Source organism: Lipophrys pholis, assembly GCF_963383615.2.
Source record: "Lipophrys pholis genome assembly, chromosome: 21".
Classification (NCBI taxonomy): Eukaryota; Metazoa; Chordata; class Actinopteri; order Blenniiformes; family Blenniidae; genus Lipophrys; species Lipophrys pholis.
This window is the reverse complement of record NC_137649.1, coordinates 16,884,962-16,896,171: the sequence shown is the minus strand read 5'-3', so window position 1 is coordinate 16,896,171 and position 11,210 is coordinate 16,884,962. Positions and strand designations below refer to the sequence as shown.

General features: G+C 42.8%; 2 protein-coding genes across 2 annotated transcripts; both read left to right on the top strand.

Moving 5' to 3' along the window:
• Positions 1-5,873: 5,873 nt before the first annotated feature.
• On the top strand, positions 5,874-8,158 carry LOC308126319 (R-spondin-3-like). The gene is made up of 5 exons (XM_080490616.1): positions 5,874-6,316; positions 6,689-6,880; positions 7,117-7,257; positions 7,376-7,522; positions 7,682-8,158. The coding sequence occupies exons 1-5, from the start codon at positions 6,205-6,207 to the stop codon at positions 7,873-7,875; spliced, it is 786 nt and encodes a 261-aa protein (XP_080346742.1). The 5' UTR covers positions 5,874-6,204; the 3' UTR covers positions 7,876-8,158.
• A 350-nt stretch (positions 8,159-8,508) lies between these two features.
• LOC308126317 (E3 ubiquitin-protein ligase RNF146-B-like) lies at positions 8,509-10,504 on the top strand. The gene is made up of 2 exons (XM_080490610.1): positions 8,509-8,846; positions 9,358-10,504. The coding sequence occupies exon 2, from the start codon at positions 9,359-9,361 to the stop codon at positions 10,424-10,426; it is 1,068 nt and encodes a 355-aa protein (XP_080346736.1). The 5' UTR covers positions 8,509-8,846; position 9,358; the 3' UTR covers positions 10,427-10,504.
• Positions 10,505-11,210: the final 706 nt, after the last annotated feature.

Sequence of the window (11,210 nt, the reverse complement as noted above, 5' to 3'; positions counted from 1 at the left end):
TGGATGGATGGGTGGATAGATGGATGGATGGATGGATGGATGGATGGATGGATGGATGGATGGATGTTTCATATGGCTGACATTGACCTGACAAGGAACTGAAGATTGAAATAAGCTCTGGCTATGATGTACAGTATGTGTCCATTGAACAGCTCGTTTATAAATAAAGAAAACAGAATCGTATATCTACTTCTATATGCAATAGTTTCTCCCCTGTTTGTTTGTTTTTAACCAATACAAACACCTAAGATCAGTACGAATTGTGGTCTAGCTGCGCAGTCATGTATAAAAGCGAACAGCAGAGGGCAGTAACGTCACACGTAACGACAAATACAAACAAGCTTGAAAAAAAGCCACGAAGAAGAACCAGCTGACCCGGAAGTTGGTGAAGCGGGAAATCTTAAACACAGTTTGAATCTTTTTTTGTTTTAAACGGAAGATTTTAGCACAATGTTGAATAAAGCCGTCGGTTTGAAGAAGACGATTAAGTCGAGGGCGAAGAGCAGCATCAACACGAGGCCTGCGTCAGATGCGATGGTTAGTACGTGAAGAATATACGTATATGTACGCTGGCTTTGTTAATGTAAACTGATCCGATTGAATCTGGTTCTTTATATTCTCAGATTGAGCTGCTGACAATCCTGTTCCTCAAAAGTTTGGCCGAAGAGGCCAGAGCCAACGCTTTTGAAGCAAAGTCTGCAACGATCAGACCTGAACATATCAAAGCTGTCGGCAAGGTGAGCTAAAAGATTCTGGTCTTTTCATCCACGTCACATTTTCCTCTCCACGTTTCTCATTAATAATGACCAACACTGCCTGTGCTGTAATATTACCCTTAATGTCCGTCAGCAGCGGTGTTGAAGTATTTATTTATTTTTATTAACCTTGTATATTTGTTAGTCATATCTCAGTCAAAGTGAGCTTTATTGTTAATTCTACTGTGCATGCGAGATGCATGGTGGAATCAAAATGCCATTATTCTTGCCGTCCTATGGTGTAGACATATTATATCACCCCAAATAGAACTAATATAAGAAAATAGAAAATTTAGGCTAGAAAAATAGTGCGGCAAGGATTAAAAATTTAAGTTAAACTGAAATGAGCTATAAAAAAAATTCATTAAAAAAAACCTGAAATGTGAAATTGCAATACCTTGTAGTCTCAGAATGAGCTGAATGGATTTGGAATGTGCATTATCATTGTCCAATATCACTTTTAGCTGATTATCTTTGACCCGGTACAGTGTTCAAAGATGCATTGAGTATTTTTCACTGTCATTTGAAGTAAATTTGGGTCTTATAAGTGGGATTCCGTCTACCTCTGCACATGTTGGAATAGAAAAGAATTAGTCGTCAGCTTAGAAATGTCTTCAAAATCACATGGACACAAGTTAGAAAGTCTTTGCTGCACAGTTTTAAGGTGTGAAACGTGTGGTTCTTTCATTCTTTATTGTGTCAACAACAGTTTGCTCATGATGTTTTACTGTCTTTCCATCTAAAAAACAACAACAAAACAGTCTGTTATATACTGTATGTATGCAAAAGAGTAAACAAAATCAGCTTGGTTTATTATAAGGTTTTGATGTACAACACAAAATAAGTTAATTCAAAAAAATAAATAAAATGATGCTAATGTGAAAATGTCATAATAATAATACATTTTCATTTCTTCATATTTTTCTTTATGTGCATGATTGTCACTTGTAACTATGTGTTTTTCAATTCAAGTGTATCTATGACTTGTCATTTCTTTCTTTTTCTTTTTCTTTTTCAATAGAAAATATTGAAAAAGTCAAGAGGATGACGACACTGCAGATCATCCTGGACTTCTTCCTTTTTCAAAACAAATTTTAAACTTTTTTTTCTCATTGTGTATATTTTATTTTCTACTAAATTATTATTCTTTCTGTATTTTATTTTATTTTATTTGCACAATTTTAAATTCCTTTGTATCCTACATGGAATCTGAGATATTTTCAGTCTCTCCTGGTGTGAAAAAATATTTTTGACCGAATTTACGATCTATAATGTCCCTATGATTAAATACCTGATGTGCACAAACTGTGTTGATTATTTATTAGACAACATCGGTCATTTTTGTGTGAAACCCGGAATCAGTCAAAAGCTACCCAACTATAGAAAAAGTTGCATATGATAGTCAAATATTTAAAAACTTTAAAGTTCCTTGTTTTTTCAAGCTGCTTTCAGCTCTTGCCTCGCTCTCCTTTCGTCCGTCATGGTGCATGTTTTTCAAGCTCACGCTTCACAGCCTCTTCGAATTCCTCACCTCTTCACGCTACATAGATTATCTGAGTTTCTGAGATCATATCCAGTTCATTCCTTTATCACCGCAGGGTTCTTCCCAGTAAGATATTCGCCCTCCGCAGCGCGTGTGCTACTCAGACGAGCAAGGGTCAAAGTCATAAAATAATCCCATGGCACTGCCGAGTATCTCTTAAATGCTGACTGAAGAGCATGTTGTGTCTGCCCCGCCAGAACCTTGACAGCAGGTGGTGATCTGAACGCTGCTTCTGGGTTGCATTAGATTGGATTTAACTTCTTTTTTTTAATTTTTTTATTGACCTCTTTCCAGAATTCTCTTTATCTTTACAGTCTTGACGTGCATGAAAACATGTGAAAACGTCAGTGGTTCTGTGATGTCTTCTCGTGGCTGAAGTGGCTTGTGTCCGCATGTTTTACGCCGGCGCCTGACTCGCTCTTTCTGATTTATTTGGCTCTCCTTCTCTGTTGCTTGGTGCTGTCCATCTTTACTCCACTCTCTCTCTCTCTCTCTCTCTCTCTCTCTCTCTCTCTCTCTCTCTCTCTCTCTCTCTCTCTCTTGTGCCAGTTGAGACATTCCTCGGCTTCCAGTGGTTATTTGCTTCAAGAATCTGATCTGGCACCCCAGCGAGCGTGGCCTTGTCATGTTTATGTTCCCAGTCAGATTGACGGGGGTGTTGCTGGGTTTGTGGAGCCCGGCCATTCTGACCCTCTGAACCCTCCACACCTTTCGCCACGAGAAGTCTTGCGATTCTCAAAGCGATTCGCATGTTTTTATGACAAAGCCCTCCGCGATCCAATAACACATCTGTGTCTGTTTTTAAAAAAACTAAACAAACCGTTTTTTTTGTTTTTTATTATTTTGTTTTTGGCTTTTGTCTCCACCTTGATAGTCTCTGAGCAGCAATAAACTTCTTCATATTCTCTTCGAAAAAGCTCAGTCTTATTTCTTGCATGCTGATTAAAAGGCGCTATCTCTTTACTGAAGCTTTTCTCAGGTCATGTGTTACTGTCCTTTTTAGAGTAAAAAAAAAAAAAAAAAAGCCCTTATTTTTTTTTAAATCCTATGAAAGTACTGTTGTGCCTGGATTCAGATGGTTAGAATTTGCGTTGAAGCAGATGAAGTTCAGTCGTTTTACGTCAGGATCACAGGTAAAGTTCAAATGGACTCGGAACAGGAGTGTGGCCTCTGGTGTGTCTGTGTACACGACCAGCATTGGAGTGTGAGCTTCTACTCTATTACTATAGCAATGAGAATATTGTGTGTATAAAAAAAGTGATACTGCATTTGCAATGGTTCCGCAGCATCTTTTATTATTTGGCGTGCTCGTCCGCCGTGTTTACTCGGCTCAGGGTAGTTGTTTACCGCTCAGGCCGGCCAATGGAGCCTCGTCCAGCCCTTCTTTCTGGCTATGTCCTTTTTCAGAAATAAATCAGCCGCAGCGTAAAATACGGCTTCAAATCTCCTGCTGATTCCTCTCATGATATTTTTCCAGACAAGCCAAGAAGCAAGAACTTGCTTTGCCTTTCTTAACAAGGACCACATGCTTTCGCAGGTTTCACAGCACGCTGTTGGTTCTTTCTGCAGAAACGGCGTCACATGTGTCTGAAACAGACCTGGCCGGACTTTCACGTACAATGTGGCGGTGCTTACATGCCATTACTTTGAATTTGGTGTTTTAAGAATTGAAAGGCACTATAACGGTTATGCACCAAGCATAAGATCGTTGAAATAAAAATGGTAAAGCATCTCCCTGAAGTGGACGCCGCGCGGAACTGCAACGCCGTAGAGCCCAGATCTGTTTTCATAAGACGTGGGAGAAAAACCAAGGAGTTCCCAAAACAGCTGATTAAACACCCCAGGACTGCAAACAACAAATCTTTTGGAGGACAGAAACTTTCATTGCACGCCAGCATTTTTGTGGGAATCGCAGATCCGGGACAACTGAAAGTCTCGAGTTTTTTTTTTTTAAATTTCATTGGGAGGTAGTCAAATCATCTTTTAGTTTTGGCTTTGATTTCTTGAACTCGTGCGTTATTGCAAAACATACGGTGCCTGATGGCGGGTAAAGGTAAACCTAAACGTCAGAGAGGAGAATGCTCACATGGGAGTTGCAGTTTTTCTGCAGGAGCAATTTTTTTTGTCTTAATCTTGTGAGGTTGATGTTGATCTGAGGAAATGCAGGACATTTTATTTCAAGTAACTCAATGATGGGATGCTGGTTTTATATCTGTAATGACGGAATAATGTAGCACTTGATGTGTGGCGATCAATTCTAGATGTTCACAGCAACTTAAATCTTGAACCTATCAAGGACAGGTGCTTACATGGGTTCTGATAATATTAACTTGATCGCACTGTTTATTTATGAGCTTATGATTATATGTGACTTCAGGTATGTTTTAACCCGTCTCAATATACGTTGCGCATAAATATAGCAACTCAAAACTAATGACTGTAATAATGGCACCATGTAAAAACATACATTTATTCTTCTTAAACCGCAATTGTCTTCCTCGGTCTCTGAGAAAACCTCGTGTATGAATCACTTCCAGGTGTGACATCACAGATAACTACAATCCGAAATCTCTGAAACATTCCTGCGTCGCACGTCAAAACAGATGTTCGTTTTCAAATGCAGCACATACTGTTTTATCCGTCTCAGGGACACTGGAGCTGAACCCGCATCACAGAGGGCGAAAGGGACTCCATCACACAGAGAGAGAGATGTTCTGTTTATACGGATTCTAGTCACTATTTCACTCAGTCTGTCTTTTGGATTGCAGGAGGGAATCGGACCCCGGGAAAAAAAAAAAAACATGTACAAGGAGAACGTGCAAAGTCCATAAAGTGCCTTTTCTTACTGTGAGAGTGACAGTACGAACCACCACACAATCGAGCGGCATGAAGTTAAAAAAATAATAATGCAAAAACTCTCATTTGCATATAAGCTGCACTGTGCGAGCTCAAAACACACCGCTGCACGCAATATAGTTCACTGTATCGACGCGCACCCATCAAATTCATTGGTCCGTGCTCGTCGACATTCAGTAGTCTGTCGCCTCCAGAACCAGCTCGGCTCATCTTATTATGTAGACGATTCCCAAAACACACTGTGTAACTGGTCAGTCCTTATTCCAATCGGCCGCACCCACACGCTGGAGCAATCCACAGGACACATTTAAACTGGACTGTTTCACCTCCATGACAGTGTTCAAGGTCCCACCAACACACGCAGCTGCTTCCCGCTTCACTATGATGATAGAATTCCTGTGAAATTACTTTTTCTAAGTCTGTTTATATACATTATCTGTTGATGGTCAATCCTAAATCCTTTTGCTCTCTTCTTCTTTTACAAGGTCACGTGTGTCAATCGGAATTTGTTCTTTAGAACTTCTCTGGGTACATAAGTGTGGAAAGAATGTATAAAATAATGAGCAAAATCCTCCTTTTATGAATCACGTTTGTAACGCAGTTTGGAACAAGAGACCCTGTGGATGTTCTAATGGATCAGAAGGAGGAGAATCTGGGTGAGAACACAGGAGGAGGAGGAGGAGGAAAAGGAGGAGGAGGGTGGGAGTGTGAACGCCTGTGTGCGAGAGAAGCAAACCTTCCCCAAACTTTACATTAGATGTCGGCTGCGGCTGTCATATGATGGTTTCTTTTGTGTTTGCATTCCTCATGGTATTCTGCCGGCTTCACTGATTCCATGGAATGCACATGGGATCTTTTCTTCAAGACGTCTTTTCTGCATTTCTGTTCCCCGGCCAGGAGTCTCCTCATGCGTTCATGTGAAAGACTTTCGTGAGGATCTCTGCCCTTTTTTTTTTTTTTTTTCTTCCCTTCTTTTTTTTTTCTTTTTTCTCCTTCTGATATGCGTATCGTGGGATTTGACATGTGAAGTGAGGTGCGTTCGTGGACTGGATGAACGCTGCGGCAAAGGTGAAGGAAATGCAGATACCGTCCTTAATTTGTATTCTGCACTTCATGAATCTTACAAAAGGCCAAGACAGCACAAATATTGTGCGATGCAGACGTAAGTATTCACGCTTCTTCAACACTACTATTCGCTTCGGCTTTTTGGGGAAATCTGCTTTATCTCTCCAAGTGTTCTCCCAGTAGAGACAGACACTACATATGGAGACAATAACGGCGCTCTTCCAGGGAACATTGTGGGCAGGGATTGCCAGTGAATGTACTTCACTTGCACATAACATTTTAATGTGATATGGTCTCAAAGAAAGAAAGAAAAAAAACAAACTGCTGGCTGGCAATGATACACGGGGAACTGAGTTTAGTATTGCATAAATCCAGGTCAAGTAAAAAAAATATATTGTTTGTTGTGACACCCGATATAGATAGAATCCCTCTCTCACCCACGTAAACATACATTTTATATCCACAACAGGCAGCTCTTCGGTGAGCAGCGTCTGTCCGTCCGGATGCGCAACATGCTCGCCCCTAAATGGCTGCCTGTCCTGTAAACCTCGCCTCTTCTTCCACCTGGAGCAGGACGGGATGCGGCAGAAGGGAACCTGCCTGACCTCCTGCCCCAGAGGTCACTACGGTGTGCGTTCACCACACATCAGCACCTGCACCAGTAGGTACCGGCAAGCGCATGCAGAAGGTGGTTGATAAACAGTTTAAAGTACGATGATGTTCACGAGAAGGCTGAACTAAATCAGTCCTGTTTTATAGAACTGAGACTTAAGACTAATCCATCAGGTAGGCCTGAAATACTCACTGCCTGATTCATGGTTTATTAGCAATGTTGTCCGACGTCCTGATGCTTTGGCCACCGCACTGACCCAAGATTAATTTTTCGCTGGCCCGCAGAGTGTAAGGTGGACTGCGCATCCTGCTTCAGCGAAAACTTCTGTACGCATTGTCACCAAGGCCACTTCCTGTACCGCGGCAAATGTGAAAGCAGCTGTCCGAAGGGGCTGACGGCGAACACGGCGCTGCGGGAATGCACAGGTAAAAACACCATGCCACAGCTCCACATTCTTCATGCAGCTTGCACGTGTGACTGTAATAAGTTTCTCCCTGATAACAGAACATGACATTACATTGAATGTATGTTGCTCTGTGTTAGAGTGCCCTGCAGGCTGTGAAATGTGTGTGAGGAGGAACATGTGCACGCGATGTAGAGCAGATCTGTACCTCCTCCAGGGCCAGTGCCTCCTTACCTGCCCAAAAGGCTTTGAGCCCGATGTACAGCTCATGCAGTGCATACCCCAAAGTGAGAGATGACCCAGTTCTCTATAATGCATGCATCAAACACACAAGACCTTCTAAACAACAGTGCATTATACCAGCATTTTGTTTTTACCCCCCAGTAGCCCACGTTTTGATCTCCCTGCTTGGATGAGACTATCTAATCGCCCTCTGTTTGCTCTAGTTCACTGTGAAGTTGGGGAATGGACAGAGTGGGGTCCATGTGTTCGGAAACAGAACACACGGGCCTATAGGAGGGGAGAGGAGGCACGCACCCGGCAAGTCCTGCACTCCCCAAGTTTCTATGGTAACCCCTGTCCACATGTGTCAGAAATCAGAAAGTGTGTCCTCATAAAAAGAGAGAGCAACAAGTTGTAATAAGTTAAACCGTTTGCTGTTACTGCACACATTGTCTCGTGACATGGAAACTGCCAGAATGTGTTCATCCAAAATCAGGCAGTTTCCAGTATCCAAGGAGATGATGTGGTAATACTGGATAACATTATGAGGCACCTAATTCAATCACCATGCTGCTTTTCTTGGCCTCACATAGACGTTTTTGTATGGTTCATATCTATTTTTAAATTTATTTGGTTGAGTTTATATCCAACTGCAACTTCTTGTGGGAATGCACAATGTATTATTTGTAATAAAATCTATGAAGAAAATCTGTTTTGGTCCTGAGTTCTTGAAAACGTTGACGAAGAGCAGCTAAAATGTCTGACAAGATATTTTTCAAAGTTTTGAACACACTACCATTGGCAAATGTTCTTATAGCTTCAACAATTTAATTATTTGGAATGTTCCTACTTTTATAGGTTGGGATTTTATCTGGAGTCACTGTTATGTTATGCATTTTTATTTTTTTATTTTATACAATTTCTCAGTGTATTATTGTGGGATATTGTTTCTAAGTGCAGCATTCATTTTTCAGCACAATATTATCACATGCTTGTGATCTGATCCTTTGGGCGGGAGGAGGTGGGGGGGGGGGCAGTATTTTTAGAAAGCAAACTGAAAACAGCATAAATGGTTAGCACTGTGCAGATTATAGAGAGCACATTTGTGTTTTGACTTCAAACACAACTGATTAAATTCCATTGGATGAGTCGCTGGGCACGTACAGTGCGTAGCTCCAGTAGATCTGCAGAAGGTGTGCACCGTCCGGGAGAACGGACTGCGGTCTATCCAGGCGCTGTGGAAGTCAGCTGGGCTTGGCTGCTATGGCTCGCAAACAACGCAGTCGGTAATCGGCGGATATAACTTCACAACCAAAAATAAATGCCACCGTATTATCATTTCCATCTTCGTTTCTGCTGAAGACGCTTGCAGAGGCCCCCGGTGTCCAGGTGGGTGTATTAATACAGACATGAAACACACGGGAAAGCACACTGACAGCTGAGAGGCTAACTGTCAGCTTAGCATTAGCTCGATAAATGTTTGACCTTAGTTGACTGGTGAAGAGCAATCGTGTCACTTCACACCCAACGGGCAACTTACTGCTGTTATAGTAGGAAACATAATATCTGTTCACTGATTCTGCTGGTTGTAAGTTAGTGGCTTTGCGGATGTGTTAGCCTAGCAGTTAGCATTAAACTGATGAAGGCCTTTCTTGTGTTTAAAAGACATTAGAAGAGACAGATGTGCTCCCATTGCAGCAGATATAGACCTCAGAACCTTACACATTACTGTCATCTTTCTTTATAAACTAATTACAGTCAACGTTTCTTTATTTTATGAGTGGGCGTTCCCAAATGCAGCTCAAGTTAAGTGTGCAAAGTTACATATAGTTTCATTTGTCTTCCACAAGTCGGATTGTTTAACAGTTTCTCTCTTATTTTGATGAACCCGTGTCTGCAGCATGGCAGGTTGTGGAGGAGTGGACTGTTCACTGGACAACACCCCAGCACCCTCCAAACAAAAAGAAGTGGAAGATACTTGTGCCACTGAATTGCCCAGCTCCACCACACCCGAGTGTGCCATCTGCCTGCAGAGCTGCGTCCACCCTGTCCGGCTGCCGTGCTGCCACGTCTTCTGTTTCCTCTGCGTGAAAGGCGCCTCCTGGCACAGCAAACGCTGCGCCCTGTGTCGGCAGGAAATCCCCGAGGACTTCCTGGAGAGGCCCGTCCTTCTCTCACCTGAGGAGCTGAAGGCGGCGGCTGCAGGACTGAGTCGAAGTGGTGCGGCGGGAAGCGAGTCCTGCCGGGACTACGCCTGGTACTACGAAGGACGCAATGGCTGGTGGCAGTACGACGAGAGGACCACCCGAGAGTTGGAGGAGGCCTTCGCCAAGGGCAGGAAGAGCACTGAGATGCTGATCGCGGGGTTTCTGTATGTGGCCGATTTGGAAAATATGGTGCAATACCGCAGAAACGAGCATGGGCGCAGACGCAAGATAAAGAGGGACGTTGTCGACATCCCAAAGAAAGGGGTGGCAGGACTGAGGTTGGAGCCTGAAATCGCTCCTACTTTACCTCCCGTCACCTCGGCAGCTTTGGATCGCATCAGCTCGGCCGATGGATCGGACTCCGCTGGCCAGTCGCAGTCCTCCTTTGGGCTGCTGCTGTCTCTTCCTCCCGTTAGACCTCAAACACTCCTGGGACGTCATCGTCCAAGTCCCCTGTCTCTGTCACCTTCAGCCCTGGAGGAGTCTTTCTCCCAGCTTCTAATCAGCCAGCCTGAGGGGGAAGAGGTGGAGGGAGACGACGATCTGGAGATGTTTGAGAGCGCATCAGGCAGCAGCGAGAGTGAAGAGGAGAACGAATACGGGAGAGAGGGAGCGGATTCAGTGGCACAGAGAAGACTTCGGCAAAGACCACTGCGAGAGAGCCAGCCCACCAGAATCCCTCCGAGGGGCAGGCCCGCGAGCTCGGCAGTCAGTCTGCGCTCTCGGAGTCCTGATGGTCAGTGCACTGTGACAGAAGTGTGACTGGGACGTTTTTATGGATAGCTCTCCAACTCTTATCAGTTCTGCAAAAAAAAAAAAAAAAAAAGACGACGACTTGTATGCATTGTTGATGGTCCGGCAAAAATAATTACACACTTTTGATTGGTTTTTTTTGTTTTGTTTTTATCTCTGATCACATTTCAGTGATCTTTAAATATGATTTGACCTTTTTTTCACATTGCATTTCAGGAAAAAAAAAAACCATCAGTTGAATTTAATGCTCTGTCTTTAATTTGCGGGCGTCTCACTCCGATCTGCAGGAACTCAGATGACGGCTCACAGCTGTGTCCTCATTTGTTCGTCTTTCAGTCAACACTTCTGGGATAAACTTTCTCTGTTGTAGTCTGCCTTCGTGTAGATAACACATCCACCAAATATTTAGTTTCATTCAGAAATGGCTCAAACCGCAGTACCCAAACAAGAGCATCGAAGCCATTTAAAGAGACTTTTATTGTGTGCTAAAGCTTTTTGTTCTGAAATGTAAGACGTGGTCTGAGCCAGCAACACGAGGAGTAATGCAACTCGCCCGACTCCTGCTCAGTGTTGTCCACACAGTAATTTTTCACTGATCTTACGGTTGTGACAGCGCAATACAACTTCTTAATAATATAAAGTGTTGCTCGCAAATCTTTTGCGCTTTTTGATTTGATTGTTTTCATAATTTCTCCTTCTTTTTAAAAAAAATCAGAATCAAGCTTAACTGTAGCACCTTATGTACCAGATACATAAACTTATACCTTCTGGTCTGATTACTTTAAGTTAATGT

Coding starts and splice junctions, on each gene's coding strand:
- LOC308126319 (XM_080490616.1), top strand. CDS start 6,205: ATGAACGCTGCGGCAAAGGTGAAGGAAATGCAGATACCGTCCTTAATT. Junction 6,881..7,116: donor ACACATCAGCACCTGCACCA/GTAGGTACCGGC, acceptor GCTGGCCCGCAG/AGTGTAAGGTGGACTGCGCA. Junction 7,258..7,375: donor GGCGCTGCGGGAATGCACAG/GTAAAAACACCA, acceptor GCTCTGTGTTAG/AGTGCCCTGCAGGCTGTGAA.
- LOC308126317 (XM_080490610.1), top strand. CDS start 9,359: ATGGCAGGTTGTGGAGGAGTGGACTGTTCACTGGACAACACCCCAGCA.